Here is a 14,540-nt window from a genome sequence, read left to right as displayed (position 1 = left end):
TTTAGACCTTTACTGTTATTAGCCTATCATCTTCTGCATCATCACCACCGTCATCAGCGCAGCAACTTTATAGGGGTCCAAAAGAAGCTTACGAGTTTGGTCCACTTACGTGGGCGCTCAGATACGCAAGTTTCAGAATTTGGAAAGTGAGCGTCGAAAACTTGGAATGTATAAACGGCTTTGATAATTCTGAATTCGTCTTATTACGATACCTTCCTTTTACTAGTGTGGGTGTGTGTGTGTGTGTGTGTATACCCTTTTTAAGAGTTTATCTTCATGGCAAATGAACGTTGACAAAACTGAATAATTTATAAAGTTGGGCCACCTGAAGAGAGAAGGGCTCCCGTTAGGATCGAGCTATAGGCGCAATAGTCCCTCCACGCCATACCTACGACCATAACATAGTGGTGTCAAGGCTAGAAGCAAGGCGTTTTCCCTTTTTTGTCATCTTCAAATTGCGTAACGTAAAAGGATAAAGCCAAATGCGATTTAAAAACAGAAGAAATAACATTAATGTAGGTTCGGTTTTTACTTTAAGTGCCAATAGAAGGACGTTCAAGGTCTCAGCACAGGCTGCACCTATTATACACGTATTCTACGTTTTATATAACGCACAGGAAACTGAAGCTTTGGGTGAAATACTGCCATAATTTTCTGTACGAAGACCAAATCAAACGATCAGTTATACACAAATCAAAATAAAGTGTAGATGTAGAGAAAAGTTAACGATTCATTCGTCATGATAACGTAAATCAGAACTTCACTGATAACACAGTGCGATCTGCTCATGTTTCTGTTTGGCTCATACCAAGTTAAGCTTCTTTTATGATCTAACAACAACGAACAGTGCAACAGAAACACGCTGCTGACTGCAACCGACTCACTGTAAATCAGAAAAATACGCAGATGTGAGTGAAATCTCACAACACACGGTGAAGAATGAAAACCGAAATATTATTGGCGCGTAAGGATCAAATTAACATAAAAACTATCTTTGTGCCTATGTTAAACAAATAGAAAACTGTTTTTTTCCATTTCCCCTGACATTTATGTCTCAATAAGTGCAAGAGAGTTATAGCGAGAGGAATCTGAGACGATTTCCACAAGACATTACGAGAGAGACAGCTTCAAGACATTTCTACATCTTACTACGAAAAATACCAGCATATCCTCTCCACCACACACACGCTCGAAGCTATAAACATCTCCTCTTTCCTAATCACAAACCAGGTACGGCGTTTCTTGATCACTCTATCGTAATCTCAAACGAAAACCGGTCTTATATCGCCTAGTTTTTACTATTTTTATCATCTGCTCCACATTTAACCGCTAATTGTTCCACGTCTACTCGAGCCTTCATACAGTAGGTCTAAAATGTGATGACTCCCAAACCGTGTTCCAAGCATAACCTCTCAAAACGGGGCTGTTCAAGACTGTCAGTCTAAAAATAGAGTTATTATTGCAATTTATGGTGTTTGAGTCCCCTTCAACGGCTTCAATCTATACGGCGAGACTAGCATGAAGTCTGAATTAATATAAATACAACTGAGTGATGTATTTCTATAGAGTGGGTCAGGTTAATGGTACACAGAGAAATGACAGATGTCTTCTTGTAGCGCACATGACACACTCAACGTCCCGAAGCCAATACACATCATGGTAAAGCAATTACTTTATTAGTAATAACCTTTTTAATTAGTCTACGTTTTAAATATATCACCCCCCCCCATCCTGTGGGGGAAAACGATAATTTGATTGGACGAATAACGAGGGAAAGAAATCGAATATTCCAGTAATATTACCCAAACAAGGCGCGTGTCTCCGATCTGCCCAAGGCCATTCAAGGTGTCCTGACCGTAATGCTTGAACCAGAACCCTTTCTAATGTCCGCAGGCACTAATCATGCAGATGCGAAAATCTCACTGACAAAGTATGTGGCCGGAGGATTCGTTCGCCTTTCTACAATTCCTACACGTATAGTGGCTTGCTGTTTCTCTAGTGGATATTGTACTACTGCTACATTAAGTAAATGTACAGGATTGTCATGCATAAAATCACAACACTGATACGAGTAATAATAAATGTAAGGCCTGAAATGAATGCTACTATTTTTAATCTCTCTTGATGACTTACGAGACAGGACTGATTATAGGACTGCATATGAAAGGGGAAGAACAAAGAAGTAAATATTCTCCAGGTACAAAAAGTAAATGAAGAATCAGAGGGTGTCTTTGGAACAAACAAGAACCAGTGTATTTCTCACCACAGTGAATAAAAGGGTTCACTGGAGACTCAAATTCATTATGATATGCTTTCCACATACTGTAATAGTAGGGTAGTTGTACCAATCAAGATGAAACCTCTCCCAGCAGCAGCAGTAAAACTCTGTTGTCTACTGTTCATATTTGGTGAGTGTTTAACATTAGTGTCATTTGCTTGTAAGAGCGATTTCTGCTTATATCTCTTTTTAGCATCGCTATGTTCTGTTGATATTTCTAAAGGCTAAACCTGCCCCAGCGCCACTTTGTCCACCACAAATCCCACTTGACCAGAACCGGAATCGAACCAGGGCCGTCGGGGTGGGAAGCCAGCAACTAACCGCTTGAGTTATGGCGCGGCCTACCTTTACTTACTTACTTACACATATCCAATACCGACTAGACAGGAGCGTACTATCCCAGTATGTCTGAATGTCCCACTAACGTATGAACGCCAAGGTATGCTGAAAACGGAATCTAGTAACATTTTAATGACGACGTAACGGTATATGTCACTAACTGGCAATGACGTAACCTGATTCGTCCACTGGCACATTATAAAAATGTTATGCAGAACTGATATTTACGATTATAATAATTACCAACAAAAAATACCGGAGCCTTAGCTCCAAAAGTACATCTTCATCAATGGGGAAAGTAAAACAGACTTTACGCAGCCACTACGTTGGCATCTAATGTTGCACACAAATATTACCACCTCAACAAGTTTCATATTTCCTGAACACCTCCTGCCATATCAGGTTTAGGCCATGAATTATGCGGCACTAATGCCCTCCCACTTCGCACACATACATCACGATGGATCTACTGACGACGGTGAAATCAACGCAAGAAGCAAGCGTGATATGGCACGATGTGCACAGAAAGTTATTATATGGACACAGACTCTCGAAAAAAATATCAAAGAACCTACATTTCTTCACAAAACTTGTAAAGGTACAGGTGAAGTTATCCCAGTACTTATATTAGGCAACACACTATTTGGGGGGCGTGAAGTACAGCTCCATGGATTCTTAATCTCGGCGCTACAAGCCCCAACTGCTTTAACCCCAGGAACCCCCCCCCCTCACGGTGCCCAGTTGCTGTGAGTCAGGTGTCTCAGAGCCATCCGGACACGGTGGTGAAAAGAGAAGTTTTGCTCCTGCCGAGAACCTAATCCCTGTTCTCCGATCGTCAGTCCCGCAGCTTACTCACTAACTACTGAACCCCGAGCAATTTTATATTAATATTTAACTAAAAAACTAAACTAACTTCATGGAGATGAGTCCTTGAGAAGCCGTCAATTGTGCAGCTACTCATGAAGTTCCCAGCATTTTATGGAAGCCGAAGGTTGATCACCGTGTTCACAAGAGTCCTCCACTGGTCCCTATCCTCAGCCAGATCAATCCAGTCCATACCACCCATCCTATCTAAGATCCATTTTAATATTGGCCACCCACCTATGTTTTGGTCTTCCTAGTGGGCTCTTTCCTTCTGGCTTTCTCGCCAGTATCCCCTAAATGCATTCATCTTCTCCCCCGTTCGTGCTACATGTCCTGCCCATATCTTCCTTGACTTGATCATTCTAATTATATTTGGCGATGAGTATAAGTTATGAAGCTCCTCATTGATCAGTTTTGTCTGATCTCCCGTCACTTTATCTCTCTTCGGTCCAAATATTCTCCTCAGCACTCTATTAAAATCATAAATAAAAAAAATAAGTGTTTACCGAGAATTCATTCGGCAAAGACACGGTGCCAAATAAACTGAGCTACGTCATAATATTTACGCGAGCGACGACACGCGTAGTTGCATGCCGTGTGCAGCTAAAGTTAACTCGGGCCTTACACCAGGCAGCAAAACAAATCTCAAATACTCTTTCTCGGTCGACCTGCACTGTCCAACATGTCATGAGTGTACTGACAAAATACGTTGCACAACTTGTTTATCACGTACAGTTCCCGATACGTCTTCCCAAAGCCTGCTAAAAGCTATATACTCTCTCCAGGGTCTGCACGTGGCGCACTAACGATGGTAAAATCATTAAAACATTGATCATAAGGGGAATGATGGTCAGCGAGAATATTTCGACCTGAGAGAACGGATTAACAGGAGGTACTGCTGAAAGCTGCATGAGCTTCATAACCTTTACTAAGCAAAACAAACTCCGTGATTTTAGTCCGCAAGCGAACTATACCAACCGAGCGACCGCCGCTTGTCGGCGAAGTTTAGTGCCAACTTTTGCGGATAGAGGGTGTCGCGTGGTCACCGCAACGAATCCCCACGGTCGTTAATCTCGGTTTTCTAGACCGGAACCGCCATTTCCTTGCAATAGCTCCTCAATTATCATCACGAAGCTGAGTGGACCCCGTTCCAGACTCAGTACGTCTCAGAAAAAATCTGTTAGCGCCGGGAATTGAACACGGACCTGTGGATCTGTAGCCAAGAACGCTGACCACTAGACGACCTTTATTAAATAATAATGGGAGCCAGGATAGCCTAGTCGGTATAGCGACTGGCTACAGGCTGGACGACCTATGGGTCGAGTTCGAGTCCAGAAAGGGGCAAGTATTTTCATTTCTCCATGTTGTCCAAACCGGCTCAGGGGCCCACCCAGCCTCCTATCCAATGGGTACCGATGGCTCTTTCCCCGGGGGTAAAGCGGCAGGGGCGTGAAGCTGACCACTCACCTTTAGCTACTTCCGAGGTCCAGAAAATATGGATGTATACATTCATTCTCCCATACGCCTTCTTGGAGCAGTGCTTAATAAGTTAAGCACAGAGACAACTTTACCTTTATTAAATAAAAATGGGGTGATTAAGTACAGGAGTATGATATGGTCGGGACATATAGCAGGCATAGGGTAGATATGAAATGAACACAGAACTTGAAGTGGAGTTCATGCTTCGAAGGCTGTGTCACGTTAAAGAAAAGTTTATAGTTCATACAAATATGTGATTTAAAATGGCACACAAAAGTCACTGACAAAAGTGTTAAAATTAACTGACATAGGCCGCAGTTTGTGCAAGTTCGTTGGGTATGGTGTGTAGTGTCATGTTGTTCCTGCCTCACTCGTTTTATAGGTGTCGATAAGGCGGAACTCTGCAGTTTCGTTGTCATTCTTGATATGGTAAAGTTGACCCTATGCTTAATTAGTTATGCACTATAACATGAAGATATACAGGGGAGTTGAGGTATAGCTCAACCTTTCTTGACCTCGGTAGTAGATGGAAGTGCGTGGTCAGCTTCACACCCCCGGGGAAGAGCCCCCAGTATCCAGTGGATAGGAAGCTGGGTGGGCCCCACAGTCGGTCTGGACGCCGTGTGCACTGCCGGGAATAGAACCCGCATCCCGTCGGCCTACCGACTGAGCTATCCAGACTCCCGCGACTCCTGGAAGCTGAGATATTCAAGTCCATGATACACAGCATATATGAAAAATCGAACCCTACAAAACTTTCGGACTAAAATTTTTTGTACATCGAATACTACCAGGAAAATCTATTCCTTCCAAAGAAACTAGATAGAACGCAAGCAGCAATGGGCCAATACTTCTTGCTCGTCACTGTTTACACTCCCTACACTCCAGTCAGGTACATGATCCTACCATTCCGTATCGGTATTGGTTTATGCTTTCGGTAACAATATACCTTCCTGAAAAAAGAAAGTGAGTACAGAGACAAACGATAACAGGGTACCGCTCTGTATAAATTGACAACAGAGACACGGTAATCATATACCGTCCTGAAAAATGTGAGTACAGAAACAAACGCTAACAAGATACCGTCCTGCACAAGGCGAGTAAAGAGACAGGTGGCAATAAGATACCGTTCTGTAAAAAATGGCTACAGAGACACGGTAACCATATACCGTCCTGTAAAAAGTGAGTACAGAGATAAACGGTAACAATATACCGTCCTGTACAAATTGAATACAGAGACAGGTGGCAACAAGATACCGTCCTGTATAAAATAACAGAGACACGGTAACCACAGTCTTGTAAAAGTTAGTACAAAGGCAAACGGTAACAAGATACCGTCCTGCACAAGGTGGGTAGCGACAAACGGTAACGAGATACCGTCCTGTATAAAATAACAGAGACACGGTAACCACAGTCTTGTAAAAGTTAGTACAAAGGCAAACGGTAACAAGATATCGTCCTGCACAAGGTGGGTAGCGACAAACGGTAACAAGATACCGTCCTGTATAGAGTGACAACGGAGACATGGTAACAAGATACCGTTCTGTATAGAGTGACAACGGAGACATGGTAACAAGATACCGTTCTGTACAAGAAGTCGGCACGTAAATCGTAACGAGTTGCTTCTGCAAATTATGTGTCACAAACATATCGAAGGATTGCACAGGTCGGTATCATGGGTCAATCTGGGTGTGTGTATAAGTTACACATTATAGATAATTAAATGCTCGACCAAGTTTTGGTTACCCGAGTGTGAAGTTATGCCTGGATATATGGGCATATGAAAATGTGCGTTATTTTCGACAGTCGTTCGTAATGAAAATGGCAGCTTTGATTACGTAAGAGCGACAGTTGCTAACACTTGTATGTATAAACAATATTCGTGCACCACATTTGTAACAATGTATATAATTTCTTTGGGAATGTTTTAGCCATGTTTTCTGAGAGGTGAAGTGCCGTTCTCTGTTCAATTCAACGCAACTCTACATGACCGTAATATCGCCAGATGCCAGAGCGAATTGGCGAAATTTTGTAAATAACACCCTGGGCCACGAAAACCGGGAACTTAACTTCATGTGGCTTGGTTATATGCACGTTCTATTAACGAATATCACACTGCTATCTCGAAAATTATGTTTTATAGATCAATGTTACGTGTTGATTTTACGACTGCAGATCTTGAACAGCTGCAGTTCGGTAGTGGATCTTGAGATGTTAAATTACTGTGTACTGAATCTCTTATTTATTCAATAGCTCGATCGGGTGAAATCACACTGCTTTTTTTATAAGTCCGAAATATCTGTGAGCACAACTTCAGAATACAAAGTTCCAACGCGAACGTCTGAAATCATATTTAACATATACGTGCTTTGCTGTAGTGTAAGTACATGCAAAAAAAAAAAAATCTGTAACTGTTGCAATACTGACACACACTGATGAGTTACGAAGAAAAAACTTCAAGGGAATAGTCCGTCGCGTGGTCATAACTGGCCAATGAAGATGATTCGGCAGTTTTAACCGGAAAGCATAATGTAACAAAATATGTTACAACTTCTGACTGAAAGTACAACACTTCAAAGAACCAGCTCTTCGTGTAAAGACGTGGTATGTGAACACCATTAAAATACAGAATAATATTGCTATTTCTTACCATCAGATGCGCTGATGATGTCCGAATTACCTGCAGTAAATCACAGTACGTTAACGAATCCGTTTTAATTGGAGAACCCGGCGATATTGTATAATTTTCTGATCAGATTTATATCCCCGCAAATACACTAATCACATCACATTTTTACAATATTTGTTTGCGGAAGCAGTAACTGCATTTATAACAGCGCTTTGTGCTTGGTATAACGTGAATACACTCCCGTAGTCTTCCGCCCCATGGGAAGAGAGAGGCAAGTTCAAGGCATCTCAATTACAGGCCCGCATTCGAAAAAATTAAAACATACCCGTGTGTCTAAAATGCTAAAGGAGAACTGAGGAATGATCATCATGAAAACTACAATTTCTCTCGAAGTTTGTACTAACCCCTTCATTAGGTCACGGCAAATTGACGGCCTTACGGGTAAATCTGTACATTCTTACGCAACCGAAATACATGTAAATAATGATGACTGTCATTTCTGCTACTACTGACGAATGAAAGCAAACATGGCATGCCAAACAGGACGCACTAACAATGACAGTTTCAGATTTCCCATTTAGTACAAAAACCGTCAACCAGGGTTTACAGACAAAGAGAAAAAACCATGTCCCGAACAAAGCAGACCTACAGATAGAAGAAAAATATGAGAACAAATGGTTCAAATCTTATTGTAGCTTCGGGTCTTAGTCCGTTTGAATTCTTGGCCAGCTGATTCGAATACCACTCAGGATATGGATTATGTCCAGCCCGCGCTTTCCATGTTATGCTGATCTCAGCAGAGGCCTTGTGATGGGCTGATCCAATGTACAGAGATGCGTATGATTACTGTGGGATTCATTCTCAAAGTTAGTTCTGGAACGAAATACTTTAGATGTTTTAACAAGTGACGAGAAGTCCGACTACAAGTCAACTGCCCCTTGCTCCCACCGAAAGTACGAAAAAGTTTATTCAAACAAATGTTCTCCATTGGAGCCCTTCTGCGCTTTAAGTTTCGAAGTATCTTGCCAAAACACTGGCATAATGCACATCTTACTTGTACAAAATTTCAACGGAGAAAGGGAAATGTCGGTTCGTTTGCTGCCTTACAACCACTGAAAAGTATAACCTTGGGAACGACGTTTTCAGTATTCTTTAAATTATAATATAACAAGTCCGAGCAAACTCATAAATCCTTTTTTCCTAATGCAAGGCCTTCCAGTTCATGCTGTGAATTTCATATGTACGTACAGCAAGTTCACAACCGAACGACAATACACAATTTAGGTCACAGCGTACTGGGCACGTGCTTAACCACAGAATGCTTGGCTTACTACTTGAGCCTGATGATGGAGGCAGTATGTTCCTCCGAAACGTATACAAACTTGTATCACACTACACGTCATCGCATCCAAGACGACAGTATTTTTATAACCTTACAATTAGAATGATTATGTCAAGAAATGAGATGGGCAGAACATGTTGCACGCACGGGGTGGAGGAATGCATAGAGAATTTTAGTGGGAAAGCCAGAAGGCAAGAGACCACTAGGAAGACACAGACACTGGTGGGAGGATAATATTAAAATAGATCTTGGAATGATAAGATGAGGTGGTATGAATTGGATTGATCTGGCTCAGGATTGGGACCAGTGGCAGACTATTGAGAACACGATAATGAACCTTGAATTCCATAAAATGTTCGGAATTTCTTGAGGGACTGAGCGACTGGTGGCTCCTTAAGGAAGACTCTGCCCCATGGAGTTCACTGTTCATTCACTGTTTGACCTTCTGGCACAAATTCCTTGTGAATGATTCCTTTGGAATCGAAGAAAACTGTTAGCAGTGTCTTTACGCGACTCTTTTGCATGCGCACTTTCTTTGGTTTCGGTTTCTTTGGGCTCAACCAGGCTGTATTCTGCCGCTTTTTGAGAGGCTCATATTGAAAACACCATGTCTCGTCACCAGCAACAATCGATTCTGTAAATTTTGTATCACTTTGGGCCGACCGTAATATGTCTGCAGTGTTCCACTCTGGCATGTTTTTCATCGCCTGACAGCGCGTGCGGTACAAACCGCGCACAGACCTTCCGTTTGCCCAAATCCTCAGTCAAAATTTGATGCACAGTACTTTTTGGTATTCAAAAAAGCTCCTCGATGAGTCTTGCGCAAACACATCTGTCTGATGCAAGGATTTCCGTCACTTTTTTCACACTTTCTTCAGTGCGACTTGTTCTCGGCTTTGATGCACGTGGAGCGTCTTCGGTGTCCTCCCTGCCGTTACGAAATACAGCATACCATCGAAGAATATTCGAGCGACTCAAACAATCACTACCGTACACACTTTTCATCATTTCGTACGCTTCTCCGGCTGTTTTGCCTAACTTCAAACAAAATTTGTTGTGGGCTCTCTGTTCAACCTCCATTTTCCGACGAGCGTCAGAACAGTACTGTTACATTCAAGGTCAGAACACATGATGTAGCGAGCTTGCGCTTTGAAATTATAGAGAGCCACAGCTGAAACTTCAAGAATCTTAACGCCACAACTCGCCAACAGATGGCATTGCATGGCAAAATAAAAAAAAAAAAAGTTCTGACATCCTGGATACACTGTGTAGGCTATGCGATTGTGGACTGAAGTGATCTGACGCAAAATTGTGGAAAATGGCGACCTCTCGTGAACATGTTATTTAAACTTCCTGTTGCATAAGAGGGCTGGGAATTTCTAGATTAGCTGAACAAATAATGACTTCTCAAACAGGACTCCGCTGTACACTAGTGTATAGTAAACCAACCGGGAAATGGTAGAGAGGTGTCGTTTGCACAAGTGTGAGAGGGGAAGATACATATTAATAAATTAATGCACACCGTATTACCAAAGAAAAGTATAGCTTTTGTACACTTCAAATTATATTAAATTGCCTGACTTGTGCCAATGAACCTGTGCAAACATTTCATGCAGTTCAGATTTCACGACCATGTTCGGTTAGTTACATTGAATCTGTAAAAAACGTCTATAAATTCGTAAGCTGTAAGCGTCAGAAGACAAAATGCTAATCACATCTTGCCTTCATCCTACATTATTAACTCTCACACACTGACCCTCAATATACTTCGTTAAGTAGCTAATATATGAACATCATTAATGCCGTTCATTACGTAACAAATATAGATTGCTCATCCATCACAAGAACATTAGCAGAAGGTGTCATACTGCAAACGTGTCACAAAAGATTTATGCCAAATGGCACCAAACACTGATAAACGGCATGACTTTGAAAAAGTTCAAGCAGCCAGGATACTTCAGTTTTGTGCTGCGTTATTCCTAATTATGGCAGTCAAATCGAGTGTGTTCTACAGCCACCAGCGATAATATGGTTATCTGTAAAAATTGTGGCCTTCTAACATGTTTACTATATAAATGTTTCCATCTGAGAAATAAAACTTTGTCCCCGTATAAGCTAGTCATGCGATCTATTTTGTGATACATTATGCACTGATATGCGTCCCTTTCCCACGCACACCCATGCAAACGACGTATGCGACTTCCCATTGTCGAGTAAACTGTAAGGCCGTGCCTTGGCTCAGGTGGTTAGTCGCCGGCTTCCCACCGCGGTGGCCCGGGTTCGAGCTCAGGTCAGATCATGTGGGATTTGTGAACGGAATGGTATTGGGGCAGGTTTTCTCAGAGTACTTCGATTTCCATCGCCAATTCTCATTCCACCCACTGCTTCACATTCATCATCTATCATCCGGGGTTGACACAATAGGCCAATCGGGGACTCAGTCTCACCCCACCCAAAGAACCTCAACGTACCTGTAATAGATTACTATACAGCCATGTACAAGAAGAATCCTTAGTGAGATGTAGTTGTTCAGTTAGTCAAGAAATTCCCAGCCTTTTGCGGAATGCAAAGTTCCGTGAATGTGTTCTCACAAGAGCCCGGAGCCTGACTTCGTCTTGTGCCAGATCGATTCGGTCCGCATCCGCATCTGGTACTTCTTTAAGATAAAATTTTAGTGTACCTCCGTCCTTACAGAAAAGAAGGAGTATGAGTGATGATTGTGGCCCCTCCTGTATTTTAACTTAAGTATCAGTTGACCGATTTTCACTAATTTTGATATGAACGTTGCTCCACTGGAAGCCGCCCCAAAGCCGTGCCTTATAACTTGCCACAGTCAGTACTACCGATATAGTGGACACGCGAACTTCTGAGCTGGGAGCGATACTAGCCGTCATTTACTTTGATTCTGAAATGATGTATAATAATATATTGTCACGTGTTGGGTATGTCACGCGACAAATAACTTTACGTGGGTCTCGGATTTAGCGAATCTTTATTGGACACTCACACTTACACACCTTACAATTGTTATCACTTCAACTGTATTCTGCGGCGGCTATCTTTCAACTGTCTTGTATGGCGACTAGGTTCCAACTGTGTTGTTGCTGTCAGAGTCAGCGTTACATTGCGATTGACGGTCAGTCAGTCAGTCAGTCAGTCAGTAAACTTACGGATCATCTTCAGAGGGAACATCAATACTGATTTGGAAACCACCATCACAAGAGGTGTTCTGATTGCTAAATTACATACACACATAATGCCTGGAATACACAATGTACACAATATTCAACTTTTCACAATCACAGCAGCCTTCCTGGTATTGTTGCTGTCTGTAGCTCTCGGCTTACGTAGGTGTTCTGCGGACTCAGTAGAGGACACCTCTCGCCAAGGTTCGGTCCCACGTGTTCGGCGATCCACTGCTTCGGGAACGCTCTTTATACACTGGTAACGAGTTTCGTCTCATTCCTTGTTACTCAACGGGCCTTCTGTTGTTCATCTCTAGGGAAACGCGTTCGTTGTTTCGGCATTGTCTACGCAACGGCCCACTGTTATTGCGTTACCATGGAAGTATCTACTCCAAACACGTTACAGTATTGTTGCTCCGTTGCTTATGAAACAATATGTAACGTCTGACACACTAGTGTCCACATTCACGTCCTCATCGCCGGTGCCTGGTAGCGGCTTTCAACGGCGGAGGTTCCCCCTTCCTCTAGGTTCCTGAACTGTCCACGATCTCAGCCACAAGCTTCTAACAGCAACAGCTTACAATGACTGAACCGTAGCACTGCTTTAACTAACTGGATCAAGTCAAAGTTATGTTACCACCGACTGTGGGTCAACAAGTATGTCTTGGTGTGAAGCCATCTGGGGCCAGAGACCAGATTTCTACTACTGCCGAACAGTTGCGGGTTTATTGATGTGGGACGCCCTCTCTGACGAGAGGATGGGCCTGTCGTTTACAGTTTCTACTGGTCCTCGCCAGCACAGTTATTCTCAGGGCCGGGCCTGCGGGACTTTTGGCCATATTTTACTGTCTCAAATTCAAGACTCCGCCAATCTGGAAACCCACGTCCCCGTATTTATATCGCCCAGGAACAGGGTGGCTCAATTATATCCCCAGGCTTGGTTCCCTTGTCGTCGCCTCCTATGACTCTCAGGGCTACGGTTGAGATATTCGAAACTGCAACAAAGTCAAAGTCAAAGTCACATTGCACTGACGGTCAGTCAGTCAGTAATTCTTGGTGTCGAGCCCCATATTAATTGCTGTTCCACAGTTACGGTCTTGTTTTCGTGGGGCGCCCTCTTTGACGAGAGGATGGGTCTGTATTTTGTATATGCTGCTGGTCCTTGCCAGCATAGTTTTTTTTTCGGGTCCGAGTCCCTTGGGATTCGTGACAGTATTTTACTGTCTCAGATTTAAGACTTCCCTTTTCGTCGCGTCCTACGACTCGCAGGGTCACGGTGGAGGTATTCGACCCCGCCTCCTCACGGGTGGAAACTGCAACAGCTAACTGGTCCTGAGTATAACATCCCGGCACGGACGGCATAGAAAATACCTCTTTCCACAGTTACTCAGTTGTTGCGTTCGTGCCCGTTGCTGTGACCACGTGCTCGCTATTGAGACACTGCCTAGCAACGGCTGTTCCTTGCAGAGCCATTTCTTACCAACGGCTGTCTCTGCTAGCGTCACGATTCTAACTTGAGCAAATCTGCCATAGTATAGAGGGAAACGAACATCATAGCTGTCAGTTTTACGATGCTGTAGAGGGAAAAAGACTCCCTTTCCCAAAATCAGAATTTGCCTACACCGTTGTCAGCACAGCAACCAGCCCCTCTAAGCCTCCTTACAAAAATTTCAATGGTAAAAAATAAATTCGGAGTCTCTTCAACTACACCATTACCACGTTGACGTCAGTTAAAGTGTCATAATACAGTACAAACAGCGATCATGTGAGGTCTGTGTACTCAAGGCGGTGCCTACGATAAATGTCTACTGGGATGTGAGTGTTTGGTACACGCTTACCGATGTTTAGGAGAAACCTACTGGTCACATTCCAGAAGGCATTAATAGTCAAGCAAGGATCACTTTCCCGAATACTAACAAACTCGTAACTCTTCCTCGATTATTTCTCTCTAAGTTCATTCTTTCATTTGTAATTTATTTAACGATGCCGTCAGTATCTCGGATTATATGGCGCTGAATGATAGCATGAACAGTGAATAACGAACTGCAAAAGATATGATCGTGGTCTAATGTGGGGTACTATCTCAGAATTCGCCTAAAGGTACAAAGGAAACCCACGAAATATCTCAGAATATCCAGTCTCAGGGATAGGATTTCAAAATACGATGGAACGCTAACAACTCTGTGTATACGATGGGGTACCCAAAAGAAACCGAACTAATTTTTTTGCGAGCAGAGCTTTTGTAGTAGCGCGTTTTGCCGCTATGAGTGCATAGAGCTAACATTCCTGAGTCGATAAGCCGACTACCGTTTCTTCAGAAGGTAAGGACTAGTTTCGGCAGAGTTTATAGTGACAACTGTTTTTGCAATGGCTGATATTCGTGAACAGCGTGCGGCGGTGAAATTCTGCTTTTTGCTCGGAAAA

At 42.8% G+C, this 14,540-nt stretch overlaps 1 protein-coding gene across 3 annotated transcripts in view; it reads right to left on the bottom strand.

Annotated features, from left to right (window-relative positions):
- The window catches only part of LOC111861951 (segmentation protein cap'n'collar), a 279,153-nt gene that overhangs the window by 224,582 nt on the left and 40,031 nt on the right, over positions 1-14,540 (bottom strand). Inside the window, exon 1 of one of the 3 annotated variants that reach the window (XM_023846944.2) lies at positions 7,611-7,631. The exons of the other annotated variants lie outside the window; for them this stretch is intronic. Coding sequence (XP_023702712.1) covers positions 7,611-7,613 — 3 coding nt within the window. The 5' untranslated portion in view covers positions 7,614-7,631. Of the gene's footprint in view, positions 1-7,610; positions 7,632-14,540 lie in introns of those variants that run through there. 3 annotated transcript variants of the gene reach the window in all.

Source organism: Cryptotermes secundus, unplaced genomic scaffold (assembly GCF_002891405.2).
Source record: "Cryptotermes secundus unplaced genomic scaffold, Csec_1.0 scaffold181, whole genome shotgun sequence".
Taxonomy (NCBI): domain Eukaryota; kingdom Metazoa; phylum Arthropoda; class Insecta; order Blattodea; family Kalotermitidae; genus Cryptotermes; species Cryptotermes secundus.
The sequence above is the reverse complement of the archived record's forward strand: the minus strand, read 5'-3'. Positions and strand labels throughout refer to the sequence as shown.